Below are 17949 nucleotides of genomic sequence, written 5' to 3'. Positions count from 1 at the left end.
CCAGCCTAATAGGGGTGCATGTGTACATGCACAACATTTACTGCAGAGCTAGTCTACTTCACAGTAAACGTCTCGTGTAGACGTGCCCACTGATGTTAGAGGCATCCCCCTTCCCAGCCCACCTTTGCTACAGCTCACCACACCCAGACTGACAACTTTTTTTTGAATCAGACTGCAAGTACTTACCAGCAGAGATTCTCTTACACAAATGGAGCAGTAGCTGCAGTTGGGGGATGCAGCAAACAGTAGCGAGAATCCCCAGATACTTCCGAGAGCATCCAGCCCAACAGCAATACCCTACCCTTGAACACAAGGACTGCTCCCTTAGCAGTTTATACAAAACTACTTCTCAGCTGCTTCTATATCAGCATAGGGACGCTAACTGGAAAATGAGCAACTGAGGCAAATCGGCATAGTCTCAGCAAGACTCCAGAGCTCTGGACTCAGGGATTCAAATAAAAGCCATGTTGGAGTTTGCTATCAACACAGAGCTGCAAAGAGGTGGATATCAAAGGGCAATCATGTAATCACTTGTGCAAATGAATACTGCACAATATGAGGAAAGCAGGTTGAAAACAACATGATTGACATTATTTCTGTGCATGAGTGCCTAAGGGATTGCCTTTAACAGGGCAGCCAGAACTCATAGCCTGGAGGGAAAGTGAAGCAAAGGTGGATTTAAGCAGGTCTGGCACCTGCCCCGCTCAGAGTTACTTGAGCACTCAGAGAAGCATCTGCCAGCCAAGTCACAGCTCTCTACCCTCCCCTGCCTATGGACAGCAGGGCTCCCCAGCATCTCTGCACCACAAGATGCTGCAGCTAGCCCTGCCCATCCATTTCATTCTGCCTTCTTGGATATCTCCAGGATAAACAGGCCAGAGTACGGGAACCTCTCCCAAAAACAAAAGCAGCTCTTGAACCAGGAGCATGAAGTGGCATTCACATTAATGTGGTGGGCACATTTCTGCTCTACCCAGGAGTCTGAAAGGCTGGCCAGGGAGAAGTATTTCTCACCATGAATTGTGAACGATGCATGGCAAGAGTAAAGATTCACAAGTATGCCAGTATGGTTAGGAAAGGTGGCAGCTCTCTTCCTCAGACACACACCAGCTGCAACATGAAATCAGTCTAACCCTGTAGTGGGAGGCAGCACGGCCAAGTGGCTAGAGCAGTGGCGTGTGTCTGTAGACAAGCCATGTCACCTGTCTTCCCCCTCCCACCTTTTGTCTACCTGATCCCTCCTCAAGAACGGAGATCTCCGACACAATGCTAGCTAGTCTGCTCCACAGTAAACGGCTCGTGTAGACGTGCCCGCTGACGTTACTCCCCAGCCCACCTTTGCTTCTAGTCACTGTGGCAATTCAAATAAAAACTGAAGGCGGCTTTAACACAAAAGATAAAATGGTCTTCTTGAAAGTACGCGAGAGCTCCCTAGTCTGACATGCTGCTCTCTTCGCTGTGCCAAGCGCTCTCAGCAACTGGCCATGAAAAGAGAGTTGAATCCTGGAGTTGAGATCTCTGCATCCATCTTAAGGAAAGTTTTTCTAGGTACTGAACCAGTACTGCAGCCACTAGAAGAACTCCCTGAGAATCAGCTTTTCTCCAGCCTAGACGTGAAATCAGACCTGCCACGGGCGGAGACGGCAGGACTTCACTGGAGTCAGCGGGAGCTTCCACCGCTAACTTCGATGAAACCAGCAGCCTGTGGGGTGAGCCCCCAGCAGCCACCTCTCTACTTGTAGCACTAATATACAGTTTTTAAAATTCACTTTTGATCTTCCTTTTAATTTCACCTCTTTTGCTGGTGCTCTCTCTTTGGCAGCCCTCAACAGAAACAGCATTTGATTCACTGCATTGAAGGCAGCTTCACTTTCGATCAGCTGCTTTGCCATGTTTGCATTTTGGATACCACAGGGGTGTTTATTTGTTTAAAAACAACTGTTTTCATAGGAACTGGAGAAGTCGCTGCACAAACACTTCGACTGTTTTTCTAAAAGTCTGATTTTACAAAACTAAGTTTGGGTCTAAATTTAAAGCTGCCAGTGCCCCTTTATACACCAGAGATACAATCTAGTCTCCCAACTTCCCTCCCCTGTATTTAAAATTACCTTTCTCTTGTTTTTAAAATTGTCAATGTGTTTTAATAGCAATGCAAGTGTAATCATAGTTAAATTACCTATTTTGGTCATGTTATAAAGATTATTTATAACTGCTCTTTTTTCTTAAGCCATCTGGTGAACTCTATTTCCAGTAAAACCAACTGCTGTGTAAAAAAACAAATGTCAGTCCCTAGTAAATTAAAAATGTATTTCAGAGCTGGACTGAACGCATTTATTAAGGAAGTGACTAGCTCAAAATCTTTTTTTCAAATCCAGCACATAATGACACTGAGTTCAGAATCCCGTTTGAATGAACTGCCCCGCTAGAAGAAGAATGGTTCAAAGCTGATCGTTAGCAGTGCCAAGATAATGATGCTATAAGACAATGTTAGTCTCTCAGACAGAGCTTCCCAACCCCCGGGCTGCGGGCCGATACCGGGCCGCAGCGGGTTGGCTGCCAACCTGCAGGAAGGTTGGCTACCGGACCAGAAGTCCGGAAGAAATCGGCATACTGCAGACACAGTATAAAAAAGAGTTGTCTGATGGTCCGCAGCATGCCAGTCACTTCTAGTCTGCAGTATGCTGGTCTGCGGCTTGCCAGTCCGTGGTCACTTCTGGGCTGTGGTCTGAAAAAGTTGGGCACCATTGTGTCAAGATACGTACATACTGGAGTAAAAATGAGGCTTTCTATACACTGATATCTAAGAACAGTGAAACACCCGCTCCTTTCAAAGGATCCAGCAAAAGCTCGCCATGACCCCCAGCCCCAAGCACACATTCCTTCAGCACCATCCTGAACTCTGAAACGTTCTCCGAAATCACATAGCACCCATCTCCCACTGGAACAGAGAGGAGCTCCCGGTAACCTGCAGAGGAAGTTACATCTTTAAAGCAACTGGAAATAAAAATGCAAGAGACCTGGTTTCAGGTAAACATGAGCAGCAGAGACATTCTGAATGCATCATGCACCACATCTTTATACCACTTCAACAACATAAGGATCACTTGCATATAAGCTTCCTTGTTTTTCTGCATTCTTCTTGCCTTAACTTTTACACCACGCACACCTCTAACCTAAACCTCCTAGGACCGCGTATGAGCATAAATAACAACATGTTCAGCTGTAACTGAAACTAAACCATGCATAAACTGTGTGGGCTGCCTATGCCCCTAAATTACCATTGAAGTTTTGACTGCACACGGTGATGGATTAAGGGGAAGTTCCAGAGGCAATTCCAGAAAGTAGGTCACTTTTCAATTGTTCACATAAAAAAAAAAAAAAAAAAAAAAGACTGCCATTTCCAAGAACACACTATAACTAAATCAACCAAAAAAGGCTCAGTATACTCTTCAAGAGGAGTAATGGCACATGCCACAAAAATTTGGCAGGGGGTGAAGGGAGGACAGAGAATATGGCAAGTTCCAGGAAAAAAAAAATCTTTTTCACCTAATGAGAATCAATACACCACCTATTGCTCACTAAGACTTTCAGATGTTCAGTGCATCAAGCAGAAATCCTTACTGATAGCTAAATAGTTATTCCCAAAGCACGTGTGGTGACAACTAGTATGCCGCAAGGGTGGCAGAAGTGTGCCACGAACAGGAATGGGCCCTGGCCGCACTGGCCTTGCATGGCAGGATTGGGCCACAGATGGGCCAGCACCACACACAAGATCAGGCCCACCTCATGTTGCTGGATCCAACCCATGGGACCAACCTGCACTGCTCACCTAACCTGCTAGGCAAAAAACTGTTTTATTTTGCATTTTTATTTGCAACAGCCTTTGCATTTTATTTTGCGGGGAAAATATGTACATGTGTGCAGATACACATACACCCCCACCACTTTTTGGGTGCAAGGGTGCATTAGTGCAGCTAATTTTAATCCAGAAAACAACTGTGCTCCAAGTATCAAAAGTCTGGGAAACACTGAGCTAAATTAATCACTGTACCAGGTTTAAAAAAAAATAATCTTATGACATCAAAGTATTCTGAAGAGGTTGAGCAGAAATCAGAATCTACAAAAAGACTTGGTGTCGGGTTGGGGGTGAATGGAAGAATTATAGACAGAAGCAGCAAAAACCAAAACCCAACATCCACTCCTCTCTGCAGCAGTTAATACCATTAGTCACTGCATCATTTCCTAATAGTGTCAAAAGAAACCTATTCACAAATCACTGCACTAAATGAGAAACAAGAGGAGAAGAATTAGACACATATAAAGCTGGTATGTGCAAGGAGAAATACATGAGCAGTAGCAGCCCACTTCTTGAAGAAACCAGATCTACACATACTTGTTACAGAAAGCACAAAGCCTCTGGTTTCATTGAGTCACCCACCAGTTCGTCCAGAAGTGCCTGTTTGTTCTTCCTCTTGATGATCTGCTGCATCTGTTCTTCCTTCTGTATAAGCAGTCGTCTCTGTTCATTTTCTTGTCGTTCAACCTCTAATGCTTCCTCCAGCTCCTCTTGCTCCCGAGTCTAAAATAAGAGCATTAAGTTTGCTATTGGAGACCCTCTTCGTTAGGTAGATAGCACCTCCACAGCTCCCTTCCTACATATACGTGGGGGTGGGGGGCAACCATCTGCTACCCAATGGTGGGCAACAAGCCTGAAGCTACAGAAAGTGGGGAGACTGACCCCCAACCTTGTGACTGCTAGGAACATCCAATACAAGATAATTGCTCTGTTACTTTCTTCAGACATTGGGAAATACATTTGGGCCTCAGTTCTTCAAAATCCAGCAGTGACGTGTCTTGTTTCACTGGTTCAGGAACACAATAGGGCACCCCTCACGGCATGGCATCTGACATTTCAGGGAATCAAGATGGGGAACACCGGCCCTAAAAAAGAATGCAACATTTCATCTGGTCCCTCCGTCAATAATGGACCCCCTGTGTGTGCAGTATACCACTTCCTATTCCTGATGAATAGCTGAGGAACAAGGAATAATTTTAAGGACCAACACATGCTGACAGAGGAATTGGTAAAGAATTGGCACCATTTCAAAATGCAATCTATAAAACAATTGAAGTAGTCATGCACCCTCAATATTGCAAACTCAGTCTATATTCTGAACTAGACTTCTGGGGAAAACAATGTTACCAGATGGAAGAAACCAGGTTTCTAATCAGGGTTACTTCCTCTAAGGACACTTTCTGAAGTTCACAGTAAATGATTAATAAATCAACTGTATAGGAAAATCCTACTGAAAAAAAGGAGAGCCCAAAAAGAAGAAAGCGAGAGACAGACAAAGGGGATATTAGGAGTAAGAGAGCCAGTAAGGAATGGCTAAAATGACTGAGCAGCACAGAACACTACATGTCAGAGGCCAGAAAGTAGAGGAATGAAGAAAGAGGTGGCAACAACCAAGCTGATTTGGACCTGGAAAAGGAAATCAAACAAAAGAATAAATGTTCCTTAGTTACAGAAAGCAAAAAAGAAAAAGTGTAAATGGGGGGGTGGTATTATTCAGTGAGGCAGTGATCAAGATTAAGGATTCATAGGTATAGCCAAAAAAAAAAAAAATCTAGCTTCAGTTTCTGAAAAGAATGATGCTGAACAGGAGAGAAGAGCAAAAGTAGAAGAAAAGTAAAGAAAAGAAAAAAATAGCATATTGGGCATAAAAACAAACTCAGAGGGTGCATCCAGACAAGCGCACACGTGCAGGGGTGCACATTTCCTGTGGCACAAAAAGCAACAGCACATTTTTGAAGCTGCTTTTTGTAACAGGGCATGTGCCTACATGCACACTCCAGGGCATGGCAAATTGACCCAGGTGGGGTAGGGGAGACCTTACCTGAGGTCCTGGGGGAGCAATGGTGCCAATCCAGCCACTCAGAGCCCAGCTGGCAGCCAGAGTGTGGCTCTGGCTGGCCAATCTCCACTTCTGGTGGCCCACACTGCTGCCACATGTGCCATACCACTTTGAGGCATTTTTTTTTTTTGACACTAGGATCTCCCACTGTCACTTTTTGGTGCCACACTGCAAATCTCCAGAGTGGCAAACGGGTGCACATGCGCCCATGCAGTTCGAGGTGCCTCAAAGGGGTTTGAGGCACAGAAAACCACATGCATGCAATCATCTGAACATGCCCAAAGAGCTTAATATACACTCTCCTCAACTTGAGTGTAGTCTCCAGGCCAGAGTACTGAAAGACCTGGACACAAATCTGGTTCAAAGAATCTTTCAAATCAGGTGCAGGGTAGAAGAAAGGGGACACCACATGGCTAGAGAATAGCAAAACCAGTCCCTCTAAGTGAAGAGAAGAGATGTGCATAAACTACTTTAGAACAGAGTTTGAAGGAGGGAAGATGTGAAAGTAAGTGGAAAATGAAACAAAATGAGGTACAAGTTTAGGAAAGGTAAACAGTGGGATGAGAACTAATTGCTAAGACACAGCATAGGCAGACTGTACCTATCTGACTTCAGAAAAGCATTTGGTACCTTGTAGGAAAACTGGAGAAAATGGGGATTGGTAAAATACTTGTACGATAGGTACGGGATAGCTCAAGCAAAAACCACCATCAGTTGTGATGGAAGGAGAACTAGCCATTCTCCAAGTACAGACCCTGACAGAGATCTCAATATTTTCATTAAAAACCTTGGCATAAACAATATAAAACAGTACTAATGACATTTCCTGCTGAAAAACTTGGGAGGCACTGTCAATACTGATTAGGACAGGAATATTAAACTGAAAGAAATGGTTGATCTTGAGGATTGGAACAATAAGAAATAGGATGAGACTTAATAGCACAGAATGTAAGGTCATTAGCATAACAACTAAACATGAAAATATCCATTATAAGCTTGCATTCATCATCTGGACATGACAGTAAGAGGAAAAAAAATGAGAGAATAATAGTTGATCATAGGATAACTGAACCACCAAAGTGATTTACCATGAGAGAATACACAATGGATTCTAGAGGTATTTTCAGCAGAGACAGGGAAGTACTATTGCTACTGCAGGAGGCCTCACCTGGACTACTACATACCATTCTGGTCCCCTATATTCAAGAAAGATTAATTCACACTAAACCGGATAGAGAGAAGGAAAACTAAAATCATCAGGGGAAATGGAGAGAACTCCTTGGAAAGACCACAAAGGGAAAAGAACTTAAATACAGGCATACCTCGTTTTATTGCGCTTCGCTTTATTGCGCTTCGCAGATATTGCGGTTTTTTTTAAAAATTGAAGGTTTGTGGCAACCCTGCCTCGAGCAAGTCTATCGACGCCATTTTTCCAACAGCATTTGCTCACTTTGCAGTTTTTAGCATTAAAGTATTTTTTAATTAAGGTGTGTACATTTTTTTTTAGACATAATGCTATTGCACACTTAATAGACTACAGTATAGTGTAAACATAACTTTTATATGCACTGGGAAACCAAAAAATTCGTGTGACTCGCTTTATTGCGATATTCGCTTTATTGCGGTGGACTGGAACCGAACCCGCAATATCTCCGAGGTATGCCTGTAGTTCTAAGGACAATGATGGCACGAGAGCAAACAGGTTGTTAATACCTGGCGAGGAATAAACTTAGACTGGAAACTGGAGAGTTTCTTTTCATCACTGGAGAGGAGCAGTTCCCAGAACCTTTTTCCAGGACTAGAGAGAGGAAACAACTTACCTAGGTTTTATATTAGAAGCGGGCAATTATTTGGGTCCGAGGGCCACGTAGAGAGTTTTGATCAGCTGTTGTGGGCTGACTCGGCACCACTACACCCTGTCCTCCCCCTGCCAACAATTCACCAAAACTCGCAATGGCACCATGGGCAGGCGGGAGCAGTGTTCAGGAGTGGAGTGGGGTGGGCAGGAGAGACTGGGATCATATCCTTGACCTCTGGGGGGGTGTATGGAGGTGGGGCTGCCTGGGTGCCAGGTCCTGGGAGCCTCTTGCAGGTGAGGGGAGGGAGGTGGGGGGGGAGATGAAGGGCGAGAGTAGCAGAGCTGCATCAAGATAAGTGACAGTACAAAAAGCAAGTGTCCGTGTTGAACAACTTGCCACAAAAAATAAATGGGCTGCAGCTGCCCTGGGAACAGCCCTGGCAAAAGCTGCACACTGACCATGGCCCAGACCAGCAAGCACCAGCAGAAGCCCAGCTCAGGCTGTCTCTGTGCAAGCAGGAAGGACAACGCCCCATGTGGAGTCCCGCAGGGGCAGCTGTGGGCCAGATCCAGTCATCTGGCAGGCCGAATCCCGCCTGTGAACTGTATTTTACCCACCCCTGATTTAGATGGAAATGATAACTCTATGAGCAAGATTTTATAAAGTAGCTGCCTGCAGTAGCAGGGGACTGGACTGATGGAAGAAGACCTATGTAATATGTTTCTGTGGGGCATCTGATACCGCAGTCAGACAAGATTTTAAATTAGCTGGACCCCAGGGCAAATGTTTCTTCTCTCAAAAAGAAGTGGTGCAAACAAACATCTTTCAGACTCTACACAAATGCAAAATCCTAGTCCTACTTGAAATTAATATGAGTTTTGCTGCTAACTTCCATGGAGCTGGGATTTAGAAGGCGCCTTGAAGGCCACGGGAATGCAGGCCCAGGCCTGAAGTGTGTCATTTCTGTTACTGCATTTGCCAGGATAGAAATGTGCTCTTTATGCAGCTAATAGCAATCCATACTTTTAATATAGAAAGAAATATAGAACAGATGGTCAGGCAAGTTTTTCTTGAAGAAAGAAATCCCTGCAAACCTAGTTTTAAAGGAGATACCTAAATAATATTTTAATGCAAAACCCTAAAGGAAAGCATGTGTGGTCTACAGAGAACACACATCATGGCCCTTTAAGAAGTATTACCATTAGCACTTTAACAAGACAAAAAGCTTTGGGGTTTTTCTTAGTTTGTTTCACTATAACTCATTTTAAATTTTGCATAAACCATGCCTTTGTTTTTTCATTCTCCAGCTGCCTCTTGGGAGCTTCATAATGTCTGCGTCTGGATTTTTTCCCCTCCCTTTGGATGAGAAAGAAATTATTGTCCTAGTATAGGAATGTCTCTCCTGGATATTGTCCAAATGTACTACCAGAGTACACATGCTTACTAGGTATTAAATGTGGCCTCCGCTATGACTTTCCCACTCATAACCCCTCCCCAGAATGAAGTGCACACACAATTCAGTTATCAACATGATCTTAGACTAATATATGAATATTAATATACTGGATATTGTATATTTTTCTTACTACAAAGTATAGCCAGCATTTGTAGTTTTAGTTTTGTAGCGTTTTTAATGTGGCATTTTACAAAATATTCTACTTTAAAATAGTTAATTCCTCAACTAATAAGAAATTATAAAAAAAAAGGAAGTAAACCTACCAGTTTTATCTTATTTTTCTGAATGACATCCTTGTTGTCTTTCTGGTACATCTCCATTTTCTTTTTGGTGTTTTCCAAATCCACATTGTTCGTCAAGTTAAACACTGATTCGATATTTAAAAACACGGAAATCCGCAAATTAGAGTAGTAATGCAGCATGCACAACCGTCATAAGCAAGCAGTACCCCTATTAAAAGCTTCATCTCTATCCCCATAAAACCTTACATCGCTAGCTTATTAGGCATTCAATGTGACAAAAAAATCACTTGGATACACACAGTAAGGGCAGAATCTAACTTATTATATCCCTGGAGGCTCTAAACTCTAAAGCAAGCTATCAAAGACAATAAAGTTCCTCCAGATTTACACCTGCGTAACTGAGATTAGAACCTGACTTTTGGCTTCCTTCATGGTGAGCCCTTGACCAACATCAATAGCCAACGTATCTGCAGCAGAACAGTGGCTTTTATAACAAGCAGTTTGTTCTTTGTGTTCTTTGTAGCCACAAAGTGAAATTAGACAAAGGCCACGTACAGATGTTCAGTTTCTCCAAGGAGAGTTGCTGCTCTCCCAGGAGAAACCAAGAGCATACAGAGATGTCCAGGATTTTTCTCCTACAGCAAATATGGCCACTCTGAAAGAAATGTAACCTAGGAACAACCAAGGTTAACACCTGGGAGAGTTTATCCTAAGGCAGTGAATGTCTGTAAATGTACTCTTCTGAGAGAAACTACAGCATAGTCCTTCAGCATCCCAGGGTGCTTTTCTCCCCTCCCCCAAGCATGGAGCAGAACATGTCTCTAGCACAGTGTTGGACTGTGAAGAAGGTGGGGACAGGCCAACCCTGAGCAGTGTAAGTCAGCCAATCAAGGCTGCCCTGTGCACAACTGCCATCTGCCTCCAGGCAGACTGGGGGAGCCTGCAGAGCATGCTGAGATGTGTACACAGAGGCCACTGGCTGTAGAAAATCAGCATTGCAAGCTCTTTGTTCTTCAAGGGCTCAGCATTCAAATGTCCATTCAGGTGCCTCTGGCTAAGATTTTTTTACCAGGAGAACAAACCTGGGAAAATTCTCCTAGATTATCTGAATTCGTGTACACAGCCCAAGTAAAAGTGCATACATACACATAACGGATAACAAACAAGGGCCTTCTATTTTACCAGCTGTCATGGGCACAAACATTTATCAGATAGCACCTACATTATGCTGACCAAAATACATTTCTATATTACTTGAGAATTTAGAGGCACTAGGATACAATTTCACTTACTTTGAGGAGTCTTTATATTTATGCAGAGATCCATCAAAAGAAACCAATTTAACCAATTAACAGCATGCATTGCACAAAATGTGCATAACAAATAGGAAAAGAATATGCCTCCTTTAGCTAGTGAGCCGAAGAAAGAAGGTCAGCCAGCTAGCACCTATGCCTCAGCTGAACATTTCCAATCACGCATATTTTATCAGGAGGTGCCAGAAAATACAGAAGGTTCTGTAACCAAGAGTTTGGGAGAACTTCCGGTAGATGGCTCAGGGAATCAGTAATAAGGTACAGGGCTGGTCACTTCTAGGCCACTGGTTCAAATGTGGGTCAAGTCAATTCTGACTCAAAAACATCATCAAGGAAAACTATTTGGTTGCTTCTGTGCACCTCAGAAAGGACACCAGACTGATATCCTGTTCTCTAAAAGCCAGCACACATGGCAATCTTCCTGCATGTTTGGTAAACACATCAAGGACTGAATCATCCTCACTTCTGGTCCTTCCAGACTAAGGCGGAGAAACACTGGCAGGGAGGCTCACATTGCTCCACTAAGTCCCGTGTAAATAAGCAATGATGGAGCTTGTGACTCAAAGAGTGCGCACAGTCCGACTTGTGAGCAAAGGAAAAAAAAAAGACTATCCAGCATCAGCCTGGAACCCTGAACACCTGGGTTCAGATCTCTCCCTCCAAAAACTTCCTGTTTGAACCTGGACAACTCATTTCGCCTTTATATCATGTGCTAAGGGGATAAAAGTACCTCCCTAACTCACAGAAGTGTTGGGAGGAGTGTTTGAGGTGCTCAGAGTACAGCAAAGGGGGTCACAAAATGCCTTGGATGCATACGTTGAGTCTGAGAAGCAGGAAAGAGGAGAAGGTTGGAAGAAGAAGGCGTGAAAAGTTCATGCAGTTATTTGTAAGGCAAACCTCTCAGTTCTATTAGTTGAGGCTGGTCTGATTTACATCCTCCCCTTCTCCATATCTGCATAGGTGAAATGGAAGAAGGGAGGGAGTGGGGCTGAAGGAGGAGTAGGCCCTGCACAGCCAGGGCATGGGACAGAGCTATGAGCAACTTGTCTGGGGGCTGCAGGGGCACGCAGCCTGGGAGGGCATTGAGGGTGCGTGCCCCCCACATCTTCACACTGGTTGAGCTGGCTGCTGCTGCGGGCTGTGCCAGGAGGCACTGGGAGCAGATGTATGCGGGAGGCTGCAGGCACCCAAAAATTCGCCAGCTGCCTGGCCTGAGCACAATGCAGCCCAGACCCCTGCCAAGAAGAGCGTGATGCTGCCTTCTAGCCCCAGCCCTCCCCACTGTGCTGATCCTGGGGTGGGGGGCCAGGGGAAAGAGGAAGGCAGAGCCATGCTCTTCATGGTGGGGGTCTTGGCTGCGCTGCACCCACAATGGCAGCTGCCTCTGCCGTGCACAGATGGGAGTGCACCCAGGGCCTCCACCAGGGTGCACAGTGGCAGGACCCCCCCCGCCAGACGAGCCATCCAAGCTCAATCCTCCCAATACCCATCCAGCCGGGGCCCCACTCAACTTACCCCTGCTCCTCCCTTTGCAGCACTCTGCCCCTCTCCATGGGGGGCTCGATCTGGCCACTGCCCCTCCCCTCCCACAAAGATTGACCTGCTGGCTCAGCCCCCCCCCGCCCCCACTCTGAGATCTACCGAGGTTGGTGACCACTGGCCAAAGACAGGCAGGCCAGGTTCCTTCAGGCATAGGAAGCGTCTGCTGTTCTGAGACTCCAAGGAAAGAGAGAAGCTAAAAGTGTGCCAGGATGTCAGTGAAAATGTAACTAGGTGGAAATTAGGAACACAAAAGGTAGAGCAGTGAAGGGAGGGGGAATAATGAGACAGACAGCCTCTTTTCTACTTTGACAATCTACTACTGTAGAGTCTCCCTTACTCACCTTTGGCTTTTTCCCCCTCCCTTCAATGCTTTACTATCTGTGTTCCTAATTTCCACCTTTTTACATTCTCACTGACATCGTGTTACACTTCTAGCTTCTTTCATTCCTTGGAGTCTCAGAACTGCAGAGGCTGCCTATGCCCGACGAAGGGCGACTGCACCCAAAAGCTCACAAAGAACTTTTTTCCAACTACTCAGTTGATCTAATAAAAGGTATCACATCTACCCAAAGAAACATGCCTGCTTAGAGAACCGGGACACACTTAGACTTAATGCATTAGCCCCACTTCCTGAAAGGTTTGCTAATTCCATCAGTCCCCTTTATAAAAAATCACTCACGTAGCATCAATAAAGTGCAACAAATATTTGTAGCTGCCTAGAGCATTTTGGAAAAGTTGCAACAGAATTTACAGGAGCCCTGGGGCTACTTTGCCATCAAAAGCACTTGAATATTCATCAGTCAGCTATGGGAATCTGTAATCCTTTTCATCGCACAAAAGTGAGGCTGAACATGATGAAGAGGCAATGAAGTGCCAGTTCACAGTCACCAAACAGTGTTTTCTCTTACAAGTAAAGACAAGTATCAAAGGATTTTCCTTTTACTTCCAGCTGCTGAGCCTCCTCTGTACCCAGCTAACCTGGGAAAGTCATGTCAAAAGCAGGATGTCTTGGGCAGGGGTGGGCACAATGGCAGACCCAGCCGGCGACTGGACTCCATTTTTCAGCAGCCCCTTCCTGTGGCATTACAGCCGGTTTCCATGGAGACCTCAGGAGCGGCAAGGCCATGACAGCAGGGGGCCAGGGTTTCCATGGAGACGGGCCCAAGCAGTGCTGGCAGGATGTGCAGCTGGGCAAGGAACTGCTGCAGGGCTGGGGCTGGGATTTTGCAGCAGTGACAGCATGGTCCAGAGCCGGGGCAGAGCCGCAGCCTGCACATCCCATGCACAGGCTGGATCACAGCTCTGCCCTGGCTCTGGCCATCACCACCGCAAGAGCCCAGCTCCACCCTTGGAGCAACTCCCTGCTTGGGCCGGTCTCCATGGAAACCCTTGCCCCACCACTCCTGTAATCTCCATGGAAACCAGCTGCAGCTACGCTGGCAGGGGCTGCTGGGAAATAGAGTCCACTATGGGCCCAACCTGGCCTGTGGGCCCAACTTTGCCCATCCCTGGTCTTGGGACTTAGACACTCGAGCACGATTTCAGAATCTGGTTTAATTTCTACATCTGCCACTGATTGTGTGCTTCATCTTGGGCAAGCCCACGGTCTCTCTGTGCTATAGTTCACCCCACTATAAAAATGGGGAAACACATTTTGTCTGCTTGGTCTTTTTAGATGTTAATTTTTTAGGGTAGGAAGCATCTTATATTTTAGCTATGTGCAACACCTAGCAAAATGGGGCCTTCATGTCAGCTGGGATTTCTCAGCAGCGATTCAGTATAAAAGAACAGAGAGAGAACATCTCTACCTTTGAAAGTTGGGCCCCATGTTTTTTTTGTGGCAAGTTGTTCAACATGGACACCTGTTTTTTGTACTGTCACTTATCTCCTATTATCCTACATTATATCACACTGAAGTATTGGAATAGTAAATAAAATACTCTAGCAACATCCATTTTATTGCAGCTATATTTCTACAAGGAAACCAGTTCTTTTGGTCTTGATTTGACCTCCAGCTTTCTAACACCTATAGGTCCCAACTCACATGCTGTTAAATATCTGAGCCCTGCAACTGAGAAGAACTGTCATATGAAAATACTGGCATGCAGTCCTGAATTTCAGCTCAGATCCCGCAGTGACAGCAGCTGCGTATGAATGTCAGCACTTCCTACAATTTAAATCCACGTACCAGCCCTTGATGACAAAGAAAGAAAAAAATAGAATGCGAGATGCTGGCTACCAGGATGCTTTGGTACCACTCGTGGCATGAATGGAAGTACATGAGCACTCAAACACCTTGGGTCATCAACGCATCATAGACAGTCCCACCCAATTCTGCTCCTCTCTATAAATTCATTACCTGAATTTTTAGACTGCTTTTTTTTTTAAACAGATTTTTTGTTTTAGGAAAAAAAGGCTAAGCAGGTCCTAATCAATGTTGGTAAACTGTATTTCTGTACGGTAAAGTACTCACTGAGAAGAAGAGAGAGAAATTTAAAAATACCTATAGAGATTCCTAGTTTTATCAGTTCTGCTTACAACATCTGGTTTATCTTACTTTGCACAAAGCAAAGGATCGTGTCGATGAAATCTAAATGCAAGCTTCTTCTGGGTAGCTTTGGCCATCGTTCATGTGAGCCTGAAAACCCTTCCTAGTGTGTAGGCTTAGCTTACGCTCTGCTACACAGGTTTTCTTTCTGCTTCCCCAGCAAGACCTCACACCAGGTTTCAGAAGAGCCGCACTTAGCTATCAGCTTCATTTCTCGGCAGAAATCTCTCTGGGCTCAGTGCTGGTTCCCCCTCCCCGAAGCCATCAGGGAGAGGGAGGAAGGAAGAAAGAAACATCACAGCAGACACGAGACGCAACAGGTGGGCAGGCCTGGGTAGCGAAGAGAAACACTTCCTGGTCCTATCATTACCCTGCAACAGCTGTCCCTTAACCCATGGACCTATTGCCTCAAGTTTTAAGGCAGCGAGTCAGATTTAATGAAAATGCCTAAGGCACAGCTGTTTTCATGCAAAAGGCAGGCTCACAAAAATGACTCCTAGCACAAACAACCTATGCTGGCAAGCAGGCAAGCTGAAATTTTGGATCTGTGGTCCTTGTTGGCCTGCATCTAGCCAGCCTGATTAAATATCATATCTGCACATGTCCATAGTCTAACAAAACCACTTCCTAAGTCAACATGATATTGCTGTATCAGTTACAACTGAACCTTTCAACCAGGAAGACTGAGTTTGTGAGGGCAGTTGGGCATTAACCATAATTAACAGCCTACCCCTTGGTTTGTTAATCACCTGATATTCAGGGATTGGTGAACATCAGTCATACAGTAATGGCAATATCACAACTCTGAACTTTTAATATGTGGGACCAGTGTACTGATGTTGAGCCAAATTCTTTTGACCCTCAACTGAAATCCAGGATGGAGATGTGCTCAGCTACCATCTGCAGAATTTGGCTGGGGGTGGGGCTGCTGGAGTGCTTTCCAACACCATTATTTTCCTTCAGGTGTTAACATTTTGCTGTGAAAATAAAATATAAATCGAGCAACATGGAAAGAGTTACGAAACCAAAAGATTCTTATACTCCACCTCCCTACTAGCAATCATCCATAAAAATCTGAATAGGACTAAGAAAGCAGATGGCTGCCCTGAAAAGAGTCCAAAGCCAGTCTTATTTCTGTCCACAGGGAAACAGCATTAGCCGATATAACAGGCCTGAAACCCTTCAGGGAAAAGAAACAGAGGCAGTTTTGTATGTGACATGTCTTTATCCATCTCACACTGGTTGGCTCAGAAGTTAATCTGCCTTTAGATTTTTGTTGAAATACAACAGAAAGACGACTGTTTTCTCCAAGATGTCTAATTCTATTTTGATAAAACCCACGCTTTCTGAAATCCAGCTTTTACAGCAAAATTCACACTATTTTTAAAAATAACTGCTCACTGCATAATCACATAGCAAATGGAAAAGTAATTTCCCAGTTATTATGGAAGTAGGAATGAACCACTGAGATGCACTTTAGGGTCATATGGAGCAATCATTTCTCAGGGAAACCAGCAATGCTGATAGCAAAGAAGTCCATTTCTGGTGTTTAAGTCAGTTTTATCAAATCTCCTACCCCTCTTTGAGGGACAGTAGCCTTGGACTGGAAAAAGTACTGGCTATCAAAAGCTTCTCTTCCTACCAACTATTTTTTTCTAGCATGGCTGGCAGCAGAAACACACAAAAAGTATTTATATTTAAAAATATACAGGGAGACTAGCTGACAACTGATAGCAGCCTGAGTAGTAGGAGATTGGATGTATTGATCCAGGGCATCCTTTCCTGTCCTATAGACGTAGTTCAAAGTCACTGGCCCACAGCTAGACCCCTTCCAAAAATTGTTCCCCTCATTCTGAGATATAAGAAGTTCTCAGTGAAGCAGAGCAAAATGGTCACATATGGATCACCCCGTTTGGGATTCCCCAGTCCACACGCCCAGTAATTCCATAGGGGAAACACAGGGGTCCATGACTTCAGAAAGAGGAAAACAATTATGTCGAATTATTTAAAACTAAATTATTGTTATTACTATTTCAAACTTTACACAACTAAAGGAGCCTGTCTTACGGAGGACAAACCACCTGGACAATAAGGCAGTCAATGCACTTTATACTTTAGGATGAACTCTGCTACGAGCTGGGATGCTGTCAAGCTTTTCTTCTCTACTTCCTAATGAGATGAAAATGGATTTATTGTGCTGCCTTAGCAATAAACCAAAAAAGGTCAATGGCTATTTCTCCTCGATGTTGGCACTTTCCTAATATTCTGGTCCATTAATTAGCCAACAGGCAGTTCAAAAAAAAGACTGTAAATAATCATCCTGCACATTATACACAGGACATAGAGCTTAATGTGGACATTAGTGGCACAAGCCAGCTGAAATTCTGATTTAAAATAAAAAACCAAAACTTACCAGTGCTAGTTCATCATTAACACTACGTTTTCTACCCCACTATTAACGACAGCTGCTTCTCAGCTATCATCTTCACAACACCCATGGCCTCTCTGACGCTCAAAATGGCTTAGAGCTCCAGACGGCCAAATTCCCCCCAACAACCTCAAAACCAACACTGAAGTCAGCATCGTATGAAGATGCTGAAATGTCCCATCACCTCTGTCCCCACCCCTTTTCAGAGGAAAAGTAAAAAGAAATCAATGCTCAAGCTTGGAAAACCTCAGTAAGAGGTTGGCAATTATAGATGTTTGTTCTCAGCTCTATTTTTGTGGAAGAAGAATTTTTAAAAGTAGCATAGCATTGAATGCTTTTTAATTAATCACCTCCATCAGGTCAAGTAAGGGACATTCAGACTGGAGCAGGTGTGGGAACCCAAACTGGTTTTTTCTTCATATTTCGAGAAAGCTGCATATATCTTCTGAGTGGTTCCCTTTGTAAATGAAATCAGTGAGATCCACTGAGGAAGCAAGTGGGTACAAATTGTCCATATGAAATAAGTGTTTCCTGGCTCAATATTTTTGGCCGGAGCAATGAGTCCAGCACAAAAGGCTTTGAAAAGTAGCAAAGGATGAGAAAAAACATAAGGTACATACACAGTGGCAGCCCTGTCCAACTTGAATATACTGAATGTTTTAAAATAGTGGTAATTACTGTTAACACATTATACTGTCGTAATGCC

The 17949-nt window shown here is 44.3% G+C and overlaps 1 protein-coding gene across 1 annotated transcript in view; it reads right to left on the bottom strand.

Annotated features, from left to right (window-relative positions):
• Nucleotides 1-17949, bottom strand: part of MNAT1 (MNAT1, CDK activating kinase assembly factor) — a 153838-nt gene that overhangs the window by 93807 nt on the left and 42082 nt on the right. Inside the window, exons 4-5 of the mRNA XM_019550930.1 lie at nucleotides 9434-9537; nucleotides 4439-4579 (exon numbers count right to left, since the gene is read on the bottom strand). Of these exons, the coding sequence (XP_019406475.1) occupies nucleotides 4439-4579; nucleotides 9434-9537 (245 nt within the window). The remainder of the gene's footprint in view (nucleotides 1-4438; nucleotides 4580-9433; nucleotides 9538-17949) is intronic.

This window comes from Crocodylus porosus, unplaced genomic scaffold (assembly GCF_001723895.1).
Source record: "Crocodylus porosus isolate Cpor-Errol unplaced genomic scaffold, CroPor_comp1, whole genome shotgun sequence".
NCBI classification, from domain to species: Eukaryota; Metazoa; Chordata; order Crocodylia; family Crocodylidae; genus Crocodylus; species Crocodylus porosus.
Note: the sequence above shows the minus strand (reverse complement) of the source record. Positions and strands in the feature narration are given on the sequence as shown.